This window comes from Coffea arabica, chromosome 3e (assembly GCF_036785885.1).
Source record: "Coffea arabica cultivar ET-39 chromosome 3e, Coffea Arabica ET-39 HiFi, whole genome shotgun sequence".
Lineage (NCBI taxonomy): Eukaryota > Viridiplantae > Streptophyta > Magnoliopsida > Gentianales > Rubiaceae > Coffea > Coffea arabica.
Genome location: NC_092315.1, coordinates 10,132,267 through 10,157,313, shown reverse-complemented (window position 1 = coordinate 10,157,313; position 25,047 = coordinate 10,132,267). Strand labels below are relative to the sequence as shown.

The following is a 25,047-nucleotide window of genomic DNA, read 5'->3' as shown; positions in this document are numbered from 1 at the left end:
ATGTGGGAATTGAGTGACATATCTAAAACTTCAAATATGTCAAGTGATATTAACATAAATCTCAGGAGAGGTTTATGAAATATCTCTAGTCAAAAGAATGAAGAGTATACCCTTTTATAAGTTCGAGGGGCAAACATATGTCCTTAATAGTTGGAGGGTTAAAAGTCAACCACCTATAGAGTTTGAGGGCCATTCTGCTTTTTTGCCCGTATATTAAACTCACTTATAGAAAAATATACTGATGGTGCATCTGTAAAAACTTATAGCCTATGAACAATTAGTAAGGATCATAATTTCACTTATTATAAGAATGACAAGCTCTTCTTTGTTATCATTGTTTATCTTATTTATCTTTTTTAATACTCAAAATTTAATGAAGTCCTTTTTTCCTTTTTTAAGTGCCTGTAGCACACGTGATGCACGAACCCTTTATAGAATTTTTGAAACCAAATGGTTAAAGAATTTAAAGTTATCATATAGACTATCACTTATAGATTGATTTGTAAAATTTATTCATTTACAAACCAAAAGCCTCCGAACTAATTAGATAACTATTTCTAAGGTACAAACCCAACGGAACTTTAGCCTCTGCCCTTTAGGAAATGCTCAAACAACTTGAACTTGGATGGTCTAACTAGTTAGTGGACAGAAAATATGATCTCCAAGAGGTTTCAGAACAGCCACCTGGCTATGTACAAATCTCATTATCACAGCTTTTGCTTTATCTAGTGCGTCTTTAACTACTTCCACTGCTCCCATTTTCTTCAACATAAGAATATTAATTAATGTGTTAAATGCATCTATAGATAAGTTTATGGTGCATTTGTAAAGACTTGTAGTCTATGACCAAATTAGTATAGATTATACATTTTCTCCGTCTCAAAATCCTCAAATTAGTGTAATTTATCTTTTACTTTTTAAGAGCTATAGCACTCCTGATGCATGAAATATTTATAGACTTCTTAAAATTACAAAAATCAAAGTTGTAAAAATAATCATACAGATTATTACTAGTTATTGTTTAGCAATGAAATTTCACACAAACGTACAACGCTTAAACTTTCTCGCCGCATATGTGCTGAATATGAGGTACATAAGCAGAATTCACGTTCAAGGAAAATTCTCATGTTTTATGTAGAAAAGAGCAACCCACACAGAATTTGCTTCCAATTTTTTTTTTTTTGATAATCCATTTGCTTTAATATTATTAATCTTCTTTAAAAATTTACTTTGTCAGGATTATCTTTAGTTGTATCTCTTCTGACTTATTCTTCAACCTTCACAACGAAAGCTTCCAACTTATCCCCAGTAGTTGTTGAAAACCTTCAAGAAGGTAAGGAAGGTAGATCTTTCCAGGGTTCTGAAAGTAAAACTTCAGCAGAGGATTGCAGGACCATATACATGAAAAGCTGCAGAGGCTGGTGAAGATTGAAAATGTTCCATTGGATGAGAGAACATACTTTTACATTAGTCTATTAAATGCACTCATAGATAAGTATATTGATGGTGCATTTACAAATTCTTGTAGCCTGTGACAAATTAAGCATATATATATATATGAACGTAAATTATGATTTCAAAATGGTAATTCTTTACAAAAATGACAAGCTGTTCATTGCTATGATTTTTTCTGTGTCTTAAAGACTCCAATTTAGTGAGTTCTCTTTTCTTTTTTTGAAAGCCTGTAGCACGCATGATGCACAAAATCTTTACAGTCTTTTCAACTTAAAGTTTAAAGAAGTTAAATTAATCATACATATTATTATCACTGTATTGATTTGTAAATTTTTTCCTTTTTATAATCAAATACCCCTTGACTGTTTATAGAATTCCTTCCACATTACAATCCCAACAGGACATTCGCCTCTGCCATTGTTGCGTTCCCACAATCCATGACCATGTACTCAAGGAACATGAGCTAGCGGATGATGTGGGATCCGGTACTGTCTAATTTAAATTAGTTTATAGAATTTTTACTAAATTTAGTGTAAACTTGTATAGTTTTAGTGTCATCGTCAATTTTACACCAATTTAGTTATATAAGCTGACAAATTTCATTTTACACTCAAATTATATAATTTTACACCAAATATAGTAAGAATTACGAATACAAACAATGTAAAATATAAACTTTGCCACAAGATTCATAAATATATATATATATATTTTTATAAGACATAAAATTTCATTGATTCATGATTTAAATCAACCATAAAGGCTGGGCAAAACACATTGAGGGAAATGCCTCCAAAACTGAGGAGATGAATAATTCCCAGATTGCCAAGCTAAACAATGTGCCGCGGGAACTAAACAATGTGCCGAGCTAAATAATTCCAAGATTACATGATCTTCTCACCCATTCAAAATTTCCCTACAGGACACTGAACTAGATAAGATCTGAAAAAATCAACCAAGGGCCCCATTTCTAAACTTAACAACATAATTTGTAGGTAGCCTAGTTAGACCATTGAAGTTTAACTTGACAATGCCTCTGATTGTGATAATTCTTGAGTGCAAAGAATTCTAAAAACAAATTTAAAAAAAGACTTGTCGCAACTGCTTCTTTCATGTTCAAAAATATGATTTCAAGTTTGAATGGACTGCTTTTTAGCTTTTCGTTCCATCCCCTAACTCGCACAACAGATTTGAATGGACTGCTCATGATATACATTAATCTCGATAGAGATAAGAAAGCTCTATGACAGCAACTTAATCAAAATCATTGAACGTGGGAAGTGGAGACTGACCTATAGACAGATGAAAATGGAAGCCATCCAGCAAAAAGGAGATTGATATCCTATCCAGTATCCAGAGTTAGAAAAATTGCCACATTTCTTAATTATGATTAGCTCAATCGTCAACTTTCATAGTCAAGAAAGACTGTAACTTTTGTATAAGGACAATAAATCCGGAGACTTCGAGACATATGGAGGACTACATGACGAATGAAGTGGGGAATTCTGACGAATATTCTGACGAATATGAGAAGGAGTGTCACTCTTGTACAAGTAACAGCCTCAGCCACCTAAACAATTGGAATAATTTCATAAACCTCCCTGAAGTTTTGGACAACTTCACCTAGTACCCCTCTTATTTTCAGTGTTAGGCTGACCACTCTTTAACTAGTTTTGTAACAAATTCAGCCCATGTCAGTAAAAGAAACGTATATCATCACATTTTATTCCACATATACACTTATTGGTATAGGCCCTAAAAGAAATATTGTAACATATTTAAGTTGGAAAAAGGGCAGTGAAAAGAAGAAGAAGAAGTGGTTTAATTTTTATGTGGTTGGAGGCAAAAGCACAACAGAGCCCTTTTTAAGTCTTTGACAGTTAGAATCACGTAACCATTGCTAACTGTGCTGTTGCTTTGGAACGAAAATAGCGTAAAAGTCTTGGTGAATGAACAAAATGAAGAGACCATTGTCACTAAAATCTTCGTAACTGGAAGCAATTTTGTAGAGCAGTGAAATATGCACTGCAGCTAAAAAAAAATAATGCACAATAATGCCATGAGCTGAAATAGTTCTCATCCACATTCATGGTAAATTTGAATTGGTGGTCAACATATAAAGGCATAGACAAAGTAATCTAACTAAATAAGTTTATACTATCAACATGTTTCTTTTTCTACTGTAGAAACCTAACTCACTCACGATAATGTTACCCAAGCTAATTGAAGATTAATTTTCCCTCAAAAATGTTCATCATAAGAACTCAACAAAGAGATGGTACAGAAACTTACTTTTGGAGGTGATCGTATCCAGCTGTAGCCTTTGTTTCACATCAATTGCTATACTATAGGAGTTCCATCCTCAACCTAGGCTCAAGATCAGTCTCAAATCGCTACGTTCCCCCTTCCGCCCAAAGCCCCTAGGGAAAGTACTTTAATGATTTAGTTCTTGCTAGAGCTAGCTTATTCTTATTTATAATAATTCCAATTTATTGAACAGAACTCCCAAGACCAGATAAAAGTAGTATAAATGGTCTTTATTAGCAAAGTAATTAGCCACGTAAACTTATCTTTTTTCGACTATGAGGAGTGAGTCAGTCACTTACTATCTAAAATTTTCCCCCCAAATAATTAGTTCAACCTACTTTAAGATTAAAATTTTCACCATAGAAATTCTCGTGATTCAACAAAGAAACGCCATAGAAACTTATTTTGGGAGATTGTCCTACTATATCTTTATCGACGAAGTAATCAGTCAAAATAATTTTTTCGAACTACATATGAAAAAATGAGCAACCAATCAGAAAGTCCTACTCATGTATCAAAATCGATTCGGCCTACTTAGTTCACCAAACTATGTATACTTCATCCATTTTCACACTATATAAAGAACCAGCATGCACGGCATTGTCCATCATAAATTTCTCATATAAGATCGAGATATTCTTGATGTGACCTTAAATGACTCATCATGTCCATTGGCTATATCTCAAACATTATCTTAAGACCAGAATGTCCATCTTATAAACGCAACTAGTTTATTCATCGTAGCATATCAATCTTATCAACTCAACTAGTTTATTCAGGGTAGCATATCAATCATGAAGACCATAAACTTCCATCGGTACATCATTTTTGTTGTGAATATCGACATCCAATTAAAAAAGTTTCCATCGATCTTTTACCTTTTATTGATGTCAAGGAATATAGCTAATAACACACTTTTTGCAGCAACCTTCCTTCACCCAATGAGATACTTTTGGAGCTTAAGGTTCCGGTCCTAAAGCTCTTCTCCAAGGCTCACCAACCAGCAGAGAAATTAATTTTAGTAAAGTTGTTAAAATTTGGCACCAAGTTTTGATGGCATGTCGGCTTGTTGGTAGATGATATTTTGCTTCTAAGATAATGTTTAAAAAGCCATTTTAGTGAGACCATTATGGTCAATTTTTCCTTGATGATATTGACAGTAGGTCCCATCAACATGAGAAGGGAGGTCAATATATTATGTGATAATTTCATAAACCTCCCTTGAGGTTTCTAACAATTGCTGCTACCTCCCTTGAAATTTAAAAAATTACACTTACTTTCCTTGGTGTTATAAAAAGATTATAATATCTTTGATAACTCTACAAATCCTAAGTGAAAAGTGAGTATAAAAAAAAAAGGAAATCACATTTTTCAAATATTTCTTTATCCAAAAGTTTTAATCTCATCTCTCCTAATACATTATATTCAACTTTTAGGTCATTTAAATGGAATTCTTACTTAGTTTTATAAAAAGCTGACTAGTAGGAATGCATTTGTTAAAAATAGTTTCTTCACAACTTACTTAGCAAAGAAAATAGATGTCCAAATATTAAAAAAGGAATCTTTGAAATATAGCCTAAATGTTTTTTTTTTTTTGCAAAGAACTATCTTAAAACTTTTTACTTAGTAAGAAACACTAATATTTGATATTTTTGGCATTTAACTTGTTTTGTAAATTAAATAGGGGCAATATAGGATGTTCATTAGACTTTTTATACTTGCATCACCATTTGTTACCAAAACATACTTTATAGGGGAGATTTTATAATTTTTCAAGCCTCAAGGGAGGTAGGTGCAATCATTACAAACCTCAAGGGAGGTCTCTAAAATTACCCCATATATTATTGGAAATAAGAGGCTGCTAATTAAAATTATTAAAGACCTTAAAGGGGTTTCTGAAATTATCCCTAAAATATTTCCACCACACAAGGTACAGTATTCCCCTCCTAGTTCTTATAAATAGGGATGCAACTCAATGCACATATCGCTAGATATCAACAAATATAACACGTCATTTGCATTCTGAGTGAGATTGTGATCAAATGGCATCTTCAAAAAATTTGCTCTTTCTTTTTGTTGTTCTCTTTGCACTTGCACTCCAAATCCCCTCTGATGTTACAGCTGCAGGTACCTAGTCTTTCTTTTTTTTACTTATCTCTTACGATTTTTTCTTTTGCTACACCTAAATACTCAAGTGAATGGTGATTAGGAGATTCATTATTGGGACGTGAATTTTTATGGTAGGCTATTTGTATCGTATCAAGGAAGTTATATTAGTTTCCTAATATCTATTTCATTGTTTAATAAAAGTAAATTTTGGTTGTTTGTATCAACGGTAAGTGGAACAGCTGATTTTTCATCCTTATAGTATAACTCCAGGCACACACGTTACATTATATCACACTATTGTTTATCACGATAAAGATTAAAGTAAAGTCGAAAACCAAATTAATTAATACTAATTCTAATTTATTGAGTGGACTATAAGGCAAAATAATTCATATCCAAGTCGCACCATCTTTTATAAGTAGACTATTTTGTTTAATCCATAATATTCTTTTCTTTGCATGTATCTTGCAAATCTTCAGCCCAGCAGGTCACTCAACTCTTTGCAGCTTAAGATGAAGCTCCTAATATTTTTGTCTCCTTGTGTATCGAAACAGATCAGGCGAGCGTGAAGACCACTGGTGAGGCTCATCAGGATAAGATAAGTGAAGATCGTTGCAGATATCGTTGCTGCAGCTGGTACCATGGACAATGCCAAAGATGCTGTGCATCTCCTGAGGAGACCCCTGAAGCTACATCTGGAGATAAGGCTGCCGTAAATGCAGATCGTTGCAGATATCGTTGCTGCAGCTGGTACCATGGACAATGCCAAAGATGCTGTGCATCCGCGGAGGAGACCCCTGAAGCTACATCTGGAGATAAGGCTACCGTAAATGCAGATCGTTGCAGATATCGTTGCTGCAGCTGGTACCATGGACAATGCCAAAGATGCTGTGCATCCGCGGAGGAGACCCCTGAAGCTATATCTGCAGATCGTTGCAGATATCGTTGCTGCAGCTGGTACCATGGACAATGCCAAAGATGCTGTGCATCCGCTGAGGAGACCCCTGAAGCTATATCTGCAGATCGTTGCAGATATCGTTGCTGCAGATGGTACCATGGACAATGCCAAAGATGCTGCGCAACCGCTGAGGAGACCCCTGAAGCTACATCTGGAGATGAGGTCAAAAATTAATGCTAAATAAATAAGGGTGTGACACAGGATCCGTGACGCCTATATTATTACCTTAATATGTAATGTTGTGTTTGCTTTTGATGGTTGATTTCCTCTATGTGTAAAAGACTTCTCTTTGAACTGGTGTAGAATAAACAGGGGAAGCATGTAATGAGTACTCAGTTCGAGTGCTCTTCTTATGTTGTTGTCATGTTGAATAAATAAATCCACTTGATCATCATCACAATTGATGATCTCTATCTCAGTTACATCGTAAACTTCTGTACCTTGGACCTGCTAGAATTTAGTGTGTTTGATATCAGATGTGCAGAATATTCAATATATGTGTGCGCGCGCTCTTCATCATTCCTTGTGATTACAATGTAAAAAAATTCAGTATCGACAAGAGTTAAACCCAATCCTATTCCTTCCTGAGAAAGGAATCAAAGTTCTTCGGTATCGACGGTACAACTTACTAAAAAAAAAAAAATTAAATGTTGATATTCAGAGGAACATCAATCTTATCTAAAAGAGTTGTCAAGCATGAAAATTTATGAATTGCAAGATGTCTAACTTTGACGTAAGACAAAAGTATGAACAATGAATGCTTTCAAGAATGATATTTTGCAAGATTCGACCTTTATTCTGATAAACGTATAGCACCGGAAGAGAACGAGTAGGGTTTCTTCTTTCTTCCCTTTTTTGTAAATTTTGAGGTGGAAGTGCTTTTATATACATATACATATACATACATACATATATATATATATATATATATATGAGTAAAGGTTGGTGGGTTTTTATTGTATTTATGGACTGGCCATGATCCAAACAAGCAAAAAAAAAAAAAAAAATGAAAGCAAGCTTGTTACTGTAAGAGATTAAAACAAAATTTGACCCACAAAAATTATAAAATGTTGTCATAATTATTCAAATTTAAGTCACTTTGTCAAGTTAGTACATAGTCTTCCACGCTTTTCATGCACTCAACATTTTCGACTTATAGCCCTGCAATTTCAAACAAATTTAGTACAAATCGTTTCAACCATATGCGTTTTTATCTTGGATATACATTTAGAGATTTAATTCTATTCACATTATATTTTACCCTATGGAGTGAACTGCACTTATTAATCTGCATGATATGTTGCTTTTCTTAAGTTGATGGGCATAAAAAAATTAATGACCTAAATTCAGTTCGATAAGCTAGTGGTCGAGTTTTTCTGGTTTCTGGTATTGACACATATTAATACGTTCTATCTTTGAGTTTAGATGGCGAAAGGAATTAATAAGTACAAACCTGTCTAGAGATTGGCTTAACAAAGCAATGGATAAATACAGAATTTATCATGCATAACCTCACCAATATTCTGAAACTTCTTAACCATGACTAGATATAGGACTAGTCAAGTTAAAGCTACATGTAGAGTTCTAAAAGGGGAAAAAAATTTTTGGACTATTCCTTTCATGTGCAAAATATATGGTTTCAAGTTTGAATCACAATTACTTATCACGCATCCAAATCTACTAATTTAAATAAATCTTTAAATCAATAGCACAAGAAAAATAATCCCTGACCTCCGTACTTCTTAAGAAGTATAAAGTATTCCTTTTCAAAATCTAGTTTCATCCTCGAATTTGCACAGCTTGTTTGAATGAGAAGATATGGCTTAATTACAAGTATAGTTAATTTATTGTGAGAGTATGTTTCACATATATTAGGAAATTATGTCATAATTAGGCAAGATAATAACATTCACTTAATCGGTAACTTCACTTGCAAAAGTAGTTAGGAATTCCGTAATTTTAGAAGTTTCTTATTTTTATTTTTATTACTTTTATCTCATGTTTATTGTGTAGATTTAATTTCTTGCACTTGTGATAGTTTAAATAATAAATGAGTTTGAAAATCATCGGTCATTGACAATCTTCCCTGTGGGTTTGACCCTTAATACCCTATGCTCAATCTTAACCTGTATACTTGCAGAAAATCACGTGTGGGATATTTAAAAATTTAAAAATATAAAATTTAACTATGAAATGGGCTTAATTATTATATGCATACCTCATACTCATCAATGACTAGTTATAGGACTAGTCAAGTTAAAGCTACATGTAGAGTTCTAAAAAGGAAAAAAAAAATATTTTGGACTATTTCTTTCATGTGCAAAAATATGACTTCAAGTTTGAATCACAATTACTTATCGCGCATTCAAATCTACTCATGTAAATAAATCTTTAAAGCAATAGCACAAGAAAATTAATCCACGAATTCAGTACTTCTTATGAAGTGTAAAGTATTCCTTTTCAAAATCTAGTTCCATCCTTGAATTTGCACAGCTTGTTTGAATTAGTATTTTAACAGGAAAGTTGCTCGTAATGTATAAAGATCTTGATAGAGTTAATTAAAGCTCTATTACGCCCACTTAAAATCGGTAAATTTCTGAAATGGGCAGGGACCTTTAGGCCTTTAGACTGATGAAAATGAAAGTTTACCTAACCAACAAACGAAAAAGAAAAAGAAATTGATATACAATCCAGACATGAAGACGGAAAAGGAGGAGATTGATATCCTTCCTATCAGAGATTGAAAAATGGCCACATTATCTTATTATTCTTTAGCTCAACTATCCACTTTAGAAATCATGAAAGACTATAATCCTATCCAGAGATTGAAAAATGGCCACATTATCTTTCGATTCTTTAGCTCAATTATCAACTTTTGCAGTCAAGAAAGACTATATATAACTCGTACAAGGACAATAAATACTTTATTCCTCCGTCCTGAGACTGCAGACATGGACGTCTGCATTAGTCAATAATAAAGGGTCACTCTAATGCAAGTAACAGGGCAGGTACTCAAACTATTGGGATAATTTCACAAACTTCCCCTGAATGTTTGGACAATTTCACCTAGTGCCCCTCTTGTTTTCGATATTACGCTGATCACTCTTACTTATAACTAGTTTTGTAACCAAGTTAGCCCATGTCCGTAAAAGAAATGCAATAGATTGACAAGAAATGGTGTCAGCACATTTTGTTCCATATTTACCTTTATAGGCCCTAAAAGAAATATTGTAACATATTTATGTTGTAAAAAGGGCTATTTCCAAAAAAAGAAAAAAAGAAAAAAATATAAAATAAGGAGTGAACTATTCCAAATGGCATGAAGCACAGCAGCTAAAAGGAAAAAATAATTTTGAATACACAATAATGCCATGAGTAGAATCAGGTCCGTCCTATTTATCCAAAATTCATGGTAGCTTTCAATTAGTAGTCAACATATAAAGGTACAGACAAAGTAGTCTACCTAAAAAATTTTATACTACAACATGCTTGTTTTTGATTGACTATTTTAATTATTTAGAGATTTTGATTATAGATAATCAATTTTTGTGATATCCTCGTTTACTTTTGTGTTCACATTATGGATTTTTTAATAACAATAAAAATGATAAAATTGACAATCAACCAAGTAGTAGCCTAATGTAGTCCAAGCTAATTGAAGATTAATTTTCCCTCCAAAATTTTCTTGATAAGACTCAACAAAGATATGGTATAGAAACTTACTTTTGGAAGTGATCTTATACGATCTTTATTTACAAAGTAATTAGTCGCTTAAACTTATGTTTTTCTTTCAACTATATATGCAAAAATGAGGAGTGAATGAGTCACTTACTATCTAAAATGTTCCCTCCAAATAATTTGTCCAACCTAATTTAAGATTGAAATTTTCACTAAAGAAATGTTCGTGATTCAGTAAAAAAAAACGATAGAAACTTATTTTGGGAGATTGTCCGACAAGATCTTTGTCAACATAGTGATAATCACTTAAAATAGAGCAACCAAGCAGAAAATCCTACTCACATGTCAAAATCGATTCGGTATACTTACTTTACTTCACCAAGCTTTATCTACCTCATCCATTTTCACATTATATAAAGCACATGCATGCATGGCTTTATCCATCGCAAATTGCTCATATAATATCAAGATATTCATGATGTGGTCCTTAAATGACTCATCATGTCTACCATGGCAACATTTTAAACTCATCTTAAGGCCAGAATGTTCATCTTATCAGCTCTACGAGTTTATTCATGGAACCACATCAATCATGAAGACCATAAACTTCCATTCGGTACCTCATTTTGTTGTGAATATCCACATTCAATTAAAAAAGTTTTCATCTTTTAATTATTATATATAAATATCAAAGAATAAAGCTAATAAGCCACTTTTTTCAACAATTTTCCTTCACCCAATGAAATATTTTGGAGCTTAATGTTCAGCACCTAAAGATCTTCTCCAAAGCTCACCAGCCTTAGAAAATTAGTTTTAGTAAAGTTGTTAAATTTTGGTGACAAGTTTCGATGGCATGTTGGTAAAATTGGAATATGATATTTTGCTTCTAAATGAGGGTATTACAGTCAATTTGTCCTTGACGATATTGACATTAGGTCCCATCAACATAAAAAATGAGGTCATTTAGATATCAACAAAATATTGTTTAGCTCAATGCAATTGTCACTAGATATCAATAAATTTAGCACATCATTTAGATTTTGAGTGAGATTGTGTTCAAATGGCATCTTCAAAAAGTTTGCTGTTTCTTTTTGGTGCTCTCTTTGCACTTGTACTCCTCAATTCCTCTAATGCAACAACTGAATGCACCTAATCTTTTTCCTCCTTCCTTTATTTATTTATTTGGATGAACCTGAATACTTAAATGAATGGAGCTTAGGAGACACATTAGTGGGACGTGAATTTTTATGATAGGCTATTTGTATAGTATCAAGGAAGTTATATTAAAGTACTAATATCTTTTTCACATCCTTATAGTATTACTGCAAGGATAAACGTTCCAAAATGTCACACTATTGTTTAACACGACAAAGATTAAACTAACGTCAAAACCCAAATGTCATATTTAGTAGCTTATAAGACGAAATAATTCATATCCAAGTTGCACCATCTCATATCCCTAGACAGTTTTGTTTAATCCATAGTATTCATTTCTTTGCATATATCTTGCAAATTTTCAACCTAGCCAGTCACCTAACGTTTTGGACTTTAAGACGATGCTCCTAATATTTATGTCTTGAAACAGATCACGACAACATGAAGACCACTGGATGCCAGTTCAGGTGAGATTGATCACTTAACTGGTTGCAGATTTCGTGCTGCCGCTGGTACCCCATCTATTGCACGAGATGCTGTCAAACAGCTGAGGAGATCCGTGAGAATAAATTTGGAGATGAGGACACCGTAACCGTAGATTGTTGCAGATTTGGTTGCTGTCGTTGGTTCCATGGACGATGCACCAGATGCTGTCGAACTTCTGAGGAAACCCCTTATACATCATAAACTTCTGTACCTCGGGAACACTAGAATTTAGTGTGATTGATATAAGACGTTCATAATGTTCAATAATATGTATATATGTGCTTCTTCATCGTACCATGTCATTACAATGTAAAATAATTCAGCATCGACGGAGTCAAACTCAATTCCGTTCCCTCCTGATGAGAAAGAAACTGAAGTCCTTCAAATGGATATTTTGGATGCTATCAAGAGTTTGAATGGAATGGCATTCAGAGATCTGAACCCTTTATCTTTGTTCAAGATTTTTTTGGTGGAACTGCTTCATTTATACGAATTTGCCTAGTTAGTAAACAATTCTATTATACTTCTAGAATACGCGTTTATATGTATAGCACAAAAGAGGTTCTGTAGTTCGTGTATTTCAAGAATATTTATTCTTTTCACCTAACCTATAAAAATATATAATAAATTCTTGATGCATTATACTTTTTTTTGGATGCATTATCCTTTATGATTTATACTTTAAATTTTAAAAAGTGAGACAAGATAATGACGTACCTTTTGAGTTATATATAAAATGGTATTGTCAAATAACAAACTTAGATGGATTATACATATAAATGTAAAAAAAGTGATAAAACTTTAATAAATCTGATGTCATATACACAAGGATCAGCATTAAATTTGATATAAAACTAGCATAATCATTCAAAATTATAGTAATTTCACTTGTATACCTAATTCTATAACATTTAGATTTATTCATACTATTCATATATGAATTTATATTATATCCATAATAATGATAAACTCGTATTTTTGTACTAAACTTTTAATCATACATTTGAAAAAAAATTATATAATCTGTGTATATATAGTATCCCTCTTTATATCTATCTTTACTAGATATAGGCTTGTTCAAAGTTGTTGGTTCTTTTAATTTACGCAAAAAAGAAAATAAAGAACTTCAAAGGAAGCTTGGTACTAGAAGAAACTAATCCGTTGCTGGTCCTCAAGAATTAAAAAAAAAAAAAAAAAACATGAAAGCTTACAAAACACGCATACGTTATAGTTCTTATAACAAATCAATTAATTAAGAAGTCTTAGATATGAAATGCCAACAATACTAACTTGGTCCCCATATTAAAGTCAGATGAAATGTCAAATATGGAAGAAAAAAAAAAGCAACTCATAAAGTTGGACGAAGCAAGTTAAACTATCAGACTGATTTCTAAGCAAAACCCGAAATTGTAGAAGTCTTGTTAGCTAATGTTAGAGCTGGTTTTAACGATTCATAAGGTTTATGAACTAAGTGATAAGAAGGAATAAATTCTACTAGACCTAATAAATGTCTAGTTCAAATTAATAGCAAACCAATTACTAGACGCCTTAGTAACCGTTAAAATCAATTAATTGAGATTTAATAATATGAGGGGTTACAAAACTCATGCTTAGAAAATAAATGCAATGTAATTAGTATAAATCCACTAGGAGGTGAACAAGTGAGGGAATTTTGGTGTCGGTTAGCTTTGAGAATTAGCTACTATAGTTTATTGAATTGGGAGACAAATTAACATGTGGAGTTATTGATAAGTGATAGTATTAAATATTTTTAAAATTTAGAGTCTTGTTCGTAAAGTATAATGTACCAGGAATTTATTACGTATTTTTATAGTTTAGTTGAAAAGTATGAATATTTTTGAAATATATGAACTACACAAGCTTTTATTGTGTTATACTTTTAAGTGTGTATTGTACAAGTGTAATAGAAGCATTTACTAACTAGGAAAATTCGTATAAATGAAGCATTTCCACCAAAAAAATCTTGAACGAAGATAAAGGAAAAAAAAACAATATTCAGATCTCCAAATGGCATTCAAATCAAAAACTTGATGGCATCCAAAATATCCATTTTTGAGGGACTTTGTTTCCTTTCTCAGGAGCAGGATTGGGAACGTTTCACTCTGTCGATGCTGAATTCTTTCACATTGTAATGGCATGGCGCGATGAAGAAGCACATATATACATATATTGAACATTCTGCACGTCTTATATCAATCACACTAAATTCTAGCGGGTCCAAGGTACAGAAGTTTATGATGTAACTGAGATAGAGATCATCAATTGTAGTAGATGATCAAGTAGATTTATTTATTCAACATGACAACAACATAAGAAGAGCACTCGAACTGAGTACTCATTACGTGCTTCCCCTGTTGATTCTACACCAATTCAAAGAGAAGTGGCACAAGTCTTTTACACATACAGGAAATCAACCATCAAAGGCAAACACAACATATTAAGGTAATAATATAGGTGTCACGGATCCTGTGTCACACCCTTATTTATTTAGCATTAATTTTTGACCTCATCTCCGGATGTAGCTTCAGGGGTCTCCTCAGCAGTTGGACAGCATCTCTGGCAGCGTCCATGGTACCAGCGGCAGCAACCATGTCTGCAACCATCTGCAGTTACGGTATCCTCATTTTCGGATGTAGCTTCAGTGGTCTCCTCAGCAGGTGGACAACATCTTTGGCAATTTCCATGGTACCAGCGGCAGCAACCATGTCTGCAACGATCTGCGGTTACGGTATCCTCATCTCCGGATGTAGCTTCAGGGGTCTCCTCAGCAGTTCGACAGCATTTTTGGCACTGTCCATGGTACCAGCGGCAGCAACGATATTTGCAACGATCTTCGCTTATGCTATCCTGATGAACCTGACCTGAACTGGCATCGTGGACACCAGTGGTTTTCACGCTCTTCTGATCTGTTTCAAGACAGAAGGAGACATTAATATTTGGAGCTTTATCTTAAGCTGCGAACGTTAGGTGACCGGCTAGGCTGAAAATTTGCAAGATATATGCAAAGAAAAGAATACAATGGATTAAACAAAACAGTCCAGGCATATAAGATGGTGCGACTTGGACATGGATTATTTTGCTTTAATAGTCTATTCAATAAATTATAATTAGAAGCAGTTAATTTGGTTTTCAACGTTAGTTTAACCTTTAGTGTGACACTATGGAACGTGTATCCTTACAGCAATACTATAAGGATGCATGAAAAATCAGATGTGCCACTAACCATTGATGGAAGCAACCAAGATTTACTTTTGCTAAACAATGAAAAAGATATTAGCACATTAATATGACTTGCTTGATAATATACTAATAGCCTTCCATAAAAATTCACATCCCAATAATGAGTCTCCTATTCTCCATTCATTTGAGTATTTAGGTGCAGCCAAAAAAAAAAAAAGGAAGAAAGGAAAAAAGAAAGGTACCTGCAGCTGTTGCATCAGAGGAAATGAGGAGCACAAGTGCAAAGAGAACACCAAAAACAAAGAGCAAATTTTTTGAAGGTGCCATTTCATCACAAGCTCACTCAAAATGTAAGTAATGTGCTAAATTATTGCTATCGAGTGATAAGTGCATGGAGTTGCAGCCCTATTTATAGGAACAAAGGGGGGAACACCACGCCTTGCGTGGGATGAATATTTTAGGGTTAATTTCAAAAACCTCCCTTGATGGTTTTCATAATTTCACTACCACCCTTGTTATATCCAATAATACAATGAGCTCCCTTCTGATGTTGATGGGACCTAATATCAATATCATCAGGGGCAAATTGACCATAATGCCGTCACTAAAATAGCTTTTTTAAACATTATCTTAGAAGCACAATATAATCTTCCAAGCTTACCAAGATACCATCAAAACCTAGTGTGCCAAAATTTAACAACTTTCCTAAAAGTAATTTCTCTGTTGGTTTGTGAGACTTGGAGAAGAGCTTTAGGAGCTGAACTTTAAGCTCCGAAAATCTTTAATTGGGTGAAGGAAGATTGCTGCCAAAAGTGTGTTATTAGCTATATTCCTTGACATCTATAAAAGGTAAAAGGTGGAAACTTTTTTAATTTAATGGTATGGTACCATGAATAAACTCGTTAAGTTGATAAGATGAACATTCTGGCCATAAGATATGTTTAAAATGTAGCCAGTAGACACGATGAGTCATTTGAGGTCCACACCATGAATATCTTGATGTTTTATGAGCAATTTATGATGGATAATGCCATGCATTATTGTTCTTTCTATAATGTGAAAATGGATGAAATATACATAGCTGGTGAATTAAGTAGACTAACTCGATTTTGATATGTGAGTACGACTTTCTGATTGGTTGCTCATTTTTTATCTTCTAGGACAATCTCCCAAATTAAATTTCTATGGTGTTTCATTGTTGAATCACGAATATTCCTATGGTAAAAATTTTAGTCTTAAATCAGGTTGAACTAATTATATGGAGGGAAAATTTTAGATACTGAGTGACTGATTCACTCCTCATTTTGTCATGTGTAGTCCCAAAAAAAAAAAAGACTTAGGTGGCTAATTAGTTTGTTAAAAAGACCGTATAACATCACCTCCAAAAGTAAGTTTTTGTATTATCTCTTTGTTGAGTTTTTATCATGAACATTTTTTAGGGAAAATTAATCTTCAATTAGCTTGGACTATATTGTCTTAAATTAGTTATGTTTTTGCGGTAGAAAAAAGAAATATGTTGTAGTATAAATTCAATTATCTAGTAATTAGATTACATTTTTCGATGCCTTTATCTCTTTACCACTAATTGAAATCCACCGTGAATGTTGAACAACTAAGATGGGAACTGTTTCTGATAGGCTGCAATTTTATCGTTTATTTTATTATTAATTTCCCTTATTATCTGAGTTGATGTGAATTAATTGCTGGATTCTGCTCACTTTTGATATTTTGCATGTATGTCAGTGAGTAGAACGGAAATATGATAGTAAGTATCAATTTAGTAGAAAAGGAGCCCAAGCAACAGAGATTATCCTAGGGGGCATTTCTGGAAAAGAAACAAACTCATGGCCATTTTGGTAAATTGCTGCGAAGACAGCGGAGGGAGCTCCCTCTTTTCTTTTGGCCGCCGCACCAGAGGGAGAGAGGAGTTAGACATTAGATAGAATAGAGAATGCAGAGAACTAGTACTATGGTTCTTCCCTTTTTCCTTTAGCTTTGACTTTTCTTCCTTAGCTTGTGACAGTGGGATTCATCTACGTATGTCAGGAGCAAACTTGGAAAAACCTTGACTTTTCTTCATCTGAACTATCGGCAATTGCTTTTGCTTTTTCGTATGTCATCCGAAATGAAACAGAGGGCTACCTCTTGTAACTTTGCTATCTTTTCTTGATTGGAGCGAATTGCATTTCCCAATTTTTGTGACAATGGTCGCGGCTCTTGTTTCAACTTCCGGTGGACTTAATTCATCAAACATGAACTAATTCCTCCCTTTTAGTCAGGAAACAACGGATGCTTTGGGTCACAAAAAATTTGTGAGATCGATTTAATTTAATCTTTTCCTTTTATTTATTGGTATTCGCATATTCCTAGATTGCTAAGCTTATGATTATTTAATTAATTGATTGTCTTGCATCTGGATAATTAATTGATTTGATAATCTATTGTCAATTAGGGCATTAAATCCGTAATTATTTAATTGCCTTAAATTAGTGACAACTGGCACGATTAGATTTGTGTCAGGGGGATACTCGGGCTAATCTGAAATAACCCTGGTAGTGCGTTATTTGGTTAGAATAGGGCTCCTCTAATACGTAAGGCAATTGGGGAATTAAATCTTACGGACGTACCTAGGATTATTTCCTAATTAGAGCAGTGATTAACGGGCGTACCTTAATCACCGACCCAGTAAGGAAGGGTTGACTGCCATCGCTTGTTTGGTAGTTATAACCTATTTATTGATAAATAATTGGAATTGCCTTTGCTTCGATGATCAATTAGGTGAACCATTGCTGAAGTTATTTCTTGGCTAGATCTTTAATTAATATTACCTTGATTTTAGTGAATTGCCATTTGACTTTTAGTTGCCTACTTTATTTTATTTTTAATTGTTTCCTTGTTTTAATTGATTTAGGCCTTTAATTATTGTTACTCTAAGTTCAGTGAATTGTGGTTTAATTTATAGTTAGTTATTTATTTTTATTTTCTTATTTGAATTTATTTGATTGTCGTCGTTCCTACAAAATCATCCCCCTGTGTTACTTTGGATTTCTTAAGAAACAAATATACCCAATCCCTGAGGATACGACCCTACTTGCCCTGTCTATAAATTCATAATTATTTGTGAAAAAAAATAACCATTCCATTCCGGTATATCGGATCAAGCAAACTCTTCGGGAACAGGGTGAATCAAGTAACCCATTGCACACCTAGAGTCCCTACTCCAGTACTTAGAATTGGGTTTTGGTCATTTTAACTGGAAATTAGGTTTAATTTTATTATTGTACAGGCTTCGACAACCTGCCAGTTTCTGCTCATGACATTATTGTGCATTAATTTTATTTCATTTTTGCTGTGTAATCGATGAATTTCTATAACTGTATAGGATCGATCGAAATAGTAATTCACTTGGAGTACTCCAGAGTCGAACCTATAGGATTGAGTTAATTTTTCCTACATTAATTACTCTAATAAAAATAACAAAATTTAAACTTAGAGGGTTTTTAATCACTAATTAAGAAATTAAATAAATAATCAAATCAAATAAGATATAGGTGAGAAAACAATTAGCAAAAGACTAGAGTTTCAAAATTTGATTCAGAATTGGAATTATTATCCAATTATTTTCTTAAGAAGTCAAAGACGTATCACGTAAGGGTGTTTTAATTATCTTTCGATACATCTAAATTATGTCTAATGAAATCTCACAATGCTCTCGAGATCATAGGTATTTAATTAAACCCTTTAACATTTTAAGTGATATAATTATGCCATACAAATCCTAATCCACTTTCATAATTAGGTTAAATATGTTTATTTATCTAAGGAGCCCTGTTGTTCTCGTCAATTCTTCGAATCAACTCCAAATTCATTAATATATTTGTGTTTATGGAACATTTTGTTGAGCAGGTAGTGAGATTGAAGGATGGTTTCAAGAAATTCATATATTTGGGATATATTTTGAAATTTATCGTACATTTACCTTGAAGATCAGAAGAAAATTGAGGCAGAATTGAATTATTACTAAGAATGGTGAAGGGACTTAGCATTAAGCTAAATCTAGAACAAAGGCTAATTTATTTTGAGGTGGATATTGAAGCAGCTGACATCAAATGGATCTGGCTGCTTATGTCTTTATCTTAAAGTACTTAATTTAGCAATGCTCTCCATTTTAGCAATGTACTTAATTTATCTTAATTTAGCCTATGGCATGCTTTATACGCAGCATTTGTGATCTTCCTAAAACTAAAACATTAAAGGATCAAAAATAATCATACAGATTACTAACAGTATTTTGATTACTATACTTAAGCTATTATATTTAAGGATATTGATGGTGCATTGACAATCTAATCTAATCTAATACTATATAAAAGTGTTGATGGATGCTCAGGGAAACAAATTGTCAACCAAGGTGACAGGTGCCGAACCTGTGCAATAATAAGTACCTACTCGAGAAAAATACAGATTTTGTATATAGCGGTGAGTAGGGTCGAATCCACAGGGACTGGGGATAATTCGTTTCTTCTAGAGTCCAAGGTATGTGGGGGTTTTGGATTAAATGCTAACTAAATAAATTAAATGCAGAAAATAAATAAAAGGAATAATTATTGGAGAAACTCTAGCCAAGGATACACTTCAGATATGGTTCAGGCACTGATCATTGATTCACAGATAATTCCACATTTATTAATAGATTAGTTATAGTTGTCATGCACGCGATAAACAACCAACCCTTCCTTAATTTGTCGATAGCCAAGGTACGACCGTTGACTATTTCTCTAACCAGGAAACAACCCTAGGTACGACCGTAGGATTTAATTTCTAGATTTGCATTAATAATTAGAAAGGCCCAATCCTAACTAACAAACACGCTACGAGGGTTTGTTTAAATTAGATCGTATGTTCCCCTGTCATAAACCCAATTACGCCAGTTGCTACTGAGATAGGTGACGGGTATTTTACATACGTGCAAGCTAAAAAATACCGAATTACACCCGTTCACTGCAAGTATACAGATCAACTAGTAGTTTAGGGTATATATCGGGTCGATCCCACAAGGAAGAGTGAACAATTACCGGTATTACTAAAGTTTCTCTATTATTTAGACTATCAATTAATGATAAGAAATTTAACCTACTGCACTTATACAAGAAATTAACAAATAAAAGCTCCTTAGGTTGTGGTATCCCTAACTACTCATGCAAGTATTATATTTGGATCATTGAATACTACATCTAGGCTAATTATGGTGTAATTTCCTTATGCATTTGAATCCTACTTTCGCAGTGAATCAATTATACTTATAACTGATCCATACCTATTCTCATGGTTATGAAATTAGCTACAAGTTCATTTCTTCAGTGAAATTACATGAAATGAATCACTAAAAACCACATAGGTACACCTCTACTTTCGTGAGTGTACTCCCTATGTTTAGCACTTCTTGAACTAATGTTAAATCTCAATTTTCATTGCAGAAATAACACCTTAGATAATCAGAATTAATGGTACCAGATTAATCATGATTTCAAGAGCCAAAGTGCTAAATAACTTGCTCAAATACTAGCAATCAAATAGCCAAATAATAAACACTAACAATCATAGGAAGTTCAACCAAACCCAAGGTATAAACTTTAAAGACACATAAATAACATAAATTCCAGAACTTGTATATTAACTATATTTAAGAATCCAATACAAAAGATAAAGAGTTGGAGAAGAGATAACCCATGTCACTTGAGCTTCAACTTCTCTTTCTTCATCTCCATTTTCATCCTAATCTAGATAGTATACAAGAATGGATGAACTACACTTACTACACTATCCTACACTAAGGAAATGGAAGAACTACATTTCTGCACTCTTCAAGCTTCTCCCGTATGATTCCTCTCTCCTCATAGACCTCAAATGTCTCTACATATAAGCTGATGAAAAGTCCTTCCCTTACCAGTCATAAATTTCTGCTATGACTCTCCACTTTGATTCTCCAAATCTGGATTTGTTAAGGGAGTAAAAAATAATGGCTTTTGACTTGGAACCTTGGCTATATCTCTTCCTTATGTCTTCTGAAGCATGTGCAGCCTACGTTTTCTCTCCAACTCTAGCTGGAAAGTAGTGTGAAGATGAGAAAAATGGCTGAGCAAATTACAGAAATTCGGCTGCCATACACGTTTTTACTTTTGACCTCACTTCAACTGCATTTTTCTCCATGATGAAGGCCGAACTGGCTTTTGTGCAAAACACAAAAGTTGTAGCCCTTTGAATTAGAGTTCCAATGCTTCAAGAATCATCTAATTTGGAGATCGGTGGACTGAGATATGGTCAAAATACCATAGACTGGTCAATTCTGGGCTTCAGCTTTCGACCAACCAGATAAGTTTCTGTGTTTCGACCTTTTGACCAAGAAAACGGCTGAATTGGACTTTGATGTCTTCATACCAAATGTAGATATATCTCTTAGCTTCAAAATGGTACCAAGATCACCTTGATCCGATCATTGTAGCTCCTGATATAGTCAAAATACGAAAATATATCTGAGTTGTCAAAGCTGACTTTTCTTGATTTTTGTCCTCAAATTGCATTTCTTCCTTTTACACTTCATATTTTATTTTCCCCACTTTAATCCATCTTCAATCATCCAAATATCTTCTCAATGCACTTCATTTGATGATTGAATCATTAAACCTACAAAATATGAAGTTTTTACCATAAAAATCCATCAAATGCAATATTTAGCCAATTTAACATAAAATGTAGATTTTTACCAAAACCTTAGTTATTTTAGTTATAAAACTAAATAATCAAACCAAAATTAACTAATAAAACACACTAAAAATACGTAAAATAAACCCTTGTCAAATACCCCCACACTTGAACCATTGCTTGTCCTCAAGCAATAAGAAATACAAACCAACAATGATCCAAAATTTGAAAATAAATATATGTAGCATTTCAACTTCATTTCCTCAAAACAAAGTAAATAACTATTATGCAATTATTCAATTAAGTTCAAGTACTCATAATATCAAGTAAAGGAGAGCCAATTATACCGTAATTATAACAAGTTTAATTCAATTTCTCATTCTTACTTAATTTCATACGCAAGTAACTCATATGGTCAATAATATGCTTCCTAAACTCATGATCATTTCTTATTCTATTTAAACAGATATTTATTCATATAACGTAGCTAAATATTACTTAAGTTGTGAAAGTGTCTTTTGACGCGAGAATCGACATTTTTAGATGAAGATCACCGGTTACTCAACACTTCACATACTCAAGTTGCTTTGCATACTCTTAATTCAAGTACCGTTTTACGCGAAAGTCGACATTTGTAGATGAAGACTCCCGGTTACTAAGTACAAGAATCATTGGAGTAGAATAGATCTTTTTTTTTTTTTTTCTTCTTTTTTTTTCATTTTTTTTTCTTTTTACAGCAAAGATAATAATAAATTCCTCAAAAGAATAATCATGAGAAGAGTATTGCACTTATTGACCATATTTATCACTTAACTTATAAAATCCAATAAAGAGAAGAAATTTCATCAAATATGCAAAAAAAATATAGGTATAATTTTCTCCACTTTAAAAGATATACTTTCCTACAAATGCAAAAATTATAATCACATAATAGTCATTTCCAAGTTAAATGAGAAAAGAAGTTTCCAAATCACATATATTTATCTCAAATGTAGGAGGAATTTGAACTACTAATGGTATGGAACTTGGTACCCCTTGGATAAAATCGAAAAAATATGAAACTTTTTGGGGCAAGTTTGCAATTTTGGACAAGATTTTAGAAAAATTTTGAATTTTAACACAAGTCCAATATTTGCAACTAATAATTCAATCACATACAATGTATATAATCTCAATTCTCCCCCCACACTTAACATACACATTGTCCTCAATGTGTAAGAAGGAAAATCAAGATAAAAAAAATAAAAATAAAATAATACTCCCCTATTGTTGTGATTGAATATGAAGCTTCAAGGTATGTTGTTCGCTTGTCTTCATCGCTTCATGAGTTCCATTTGGTAACCATTAGTGATATAACCTAAAAATGGAAAATGAGAAACAAAAGTGATAACAAAGGCTTAATAAACATATAACGGCGATCCGTAATTCCTAAGCCTTTGTGGTGGTGATGTACCTATAGAAAATACACAATAAGCAACTGAAGGTACAAGAAAATATATGAGGAAAAGAAGAAAAAGAGAATCAAGGAAGCTGCATTTTTTTTTTTTTTTTTTTAAAAAAAAAGGTGCTCAGAAAACGCGACTCATCAAAACGCGCCATCAAGCCGCGTTTTATGAAGTCGTGTTTCTTCACATATCTTGCAGGATCGAAAACGCGACTGTGTTATAAAACGCGACTTGTAGTCGCGTATTTGAAGGCGCGTTTTCAATTTTTGATCAGGCTGTAAAACGCGACTTGGTAGAAAACGCGACTTCCTGTCGCGTTTTGAGGCGCGTTTTCTTCAGTATAGGCGCAGAATTCAAAACGCGATTATGGAAAACGCGATTATAAGGCGCGTTTTCAGCCCAAGTGCATTTTCTTCTGCGAAATTTTTGCAGAAAGCCAATTTGAAAAAATTACCATTTGTACCCCAATCACACGAAATGCATCATAGATCATTTGTTTGCTAAAATTCTCAATGCATGCACATGTAAAATGATCAAAATATGCATTTTCACCCCTTCTAACAAATCAAAAACAACAATTACTCAAATTGAGGGGTTGAGTTCCTTGATCAAATTTCGCTTTTTTCACCTCATTTGGTCACTTTTGCTTCCATTTCCAATACCTACAAATGAAAAATAACAAAATAACTCAAACATATACTTTAAACATAAAATCACCCCAAAATAACATAAACTTAAACAAACATTGGGTTGCCTCCCAATAAGCGCTTCTTTAAAGTCAATAGCTTGACTATTTCACCTCATTTTTCAAGGAGGCTTAGTTAACGAATAATCCACCATTTTTGGTCGTGGTGGATCATTAAATGGTGACTTTATAGCAAAAGTCACATGATCTAATGATAGGAGAAATGGAATTGACTTACCTATCCCAAGTGTTTCATAAATATTACCTTGAATATGCACCACTTGAGAACTTACCAACGGAAATGTCATGAGAGTATCCTGGGCAGCAATACCCTTAGAACCTACACTTTCAATGCATTCCTCAAGAGGGGTGAAAAATGAGTCATTAAAACTCACCTCTTGAGGTTCAAGGTTAGTTCCAAAGATATTATCATGTGAAATGGATATTTGCTCATTAAAACACAATTGAAATTCATCATTTTCATCCAAATGAAATCCATTTTCACATACAACATTCCTACCATTCATGCTAGGATCATTTTGCAAATTTTTAGAGGAAATAACTTCACACAATGCATTCAATTTCTCTTGTATTCTACTAAAGTGAGAAGTCAGTTCATCTATTCTTTCTTCAACCCTATCAAAACGGTTGGAAGTTGCATTAGCTAATTTTTCTAAAGCTAACTCCCAAGATGGCTTAGAATCATTAGCTACCATTTCAATTGCCAACTCCCAAGATGGTTTTGATTCATATTGGATACATTCAGGTTGGTAATCGTAAAAATATGAGGAATTATTATAAGTACATTGATTATCCCAACCATACACAGAAGAATTGTTCCAATTAGCACTATATCGATCAAAGCA

At 33.3% G+C, this 25,047-nt stretch overlaps 2 protein-coding genes across 2 annotated transcripts; one reads left to right on the top strand and one right to left on the bottom strand.

Annotated features, from left to right (window-relative positions):
* Nucleotides 1-5,728: 5,728 nt before the first annotated feature.
* On the top strand, nt 5,729-7,260 carry LOC113736421 (uncharacterized). Its single transcript, XM_072084709.1, has 2 exons — nt 5,729-5,889; nt 6,426-7,260. The coding sequence occupies exons 1-2, from the start codon at nt 5,805-5,807 to the stop codon at nt 7,001-7,003; spliced, it is 663 nt and encodes a 220-aa protein (XP_071940810.1). The 5' UTR covers nt 5,729-5,804; the 3' UTR covers nt 7,004-7,260.
* Nucleotides 7,261-14,400: 7,140 nt separating this feature from the next.
* Nucleotides 14,401-15,730, bottom strand: LOC113736343 (uncharacterized). The gene is made up of 2 exons (XM_027263264.2): nt 15,592-15,730; nt 14,401-15,075 (listed from the first exon to the last, which is right to left on the bottom strand). Exons 1-2 carry the CDS (start codon nt 15,674-15,676, stop codon nt 14,663-14,665), a joined length of 498 nt encoding a protein of 165 aa, XP_027119065.1. The 5' UTR covers nt 15,677-15,730; the 3' UTR covers nt 14,401-14,662.
* Nucleotides 15,731-25,047: the final 9,317 nt, after the last annotated feature.

Coding starts and splice junctions, on each gene's coding strand:
- LOC113736343 (XM_027263264.2), bottom strand. CDS start 15,676: ATGGCACCTTCAAAAAATTTGCTCTTTGTTTTTGGTGTTCTCTTTGCA. Junction 15,076..15,591: donor CTCTGATGCAACAGCTGCAG/GTACCTTTCTTT, acceptor GTCTTGAAACAG/ATCAGAAGAGCGTGAAAACC.
- LOC113736421 (XM_072084709.1), top strand. CDS start 5,805: ATGGCATCTTCAAAAAATTTGCTCTTTCTTTTTGTTGTTCTCTTTGCA. Junction 5,890..6,425: donor CTCTGATGTTACAGCTGCAG/GTACCTAGTCTT, acceptor GTATCGAAACAG/ATCAGGCGAGCGTGAAGACC.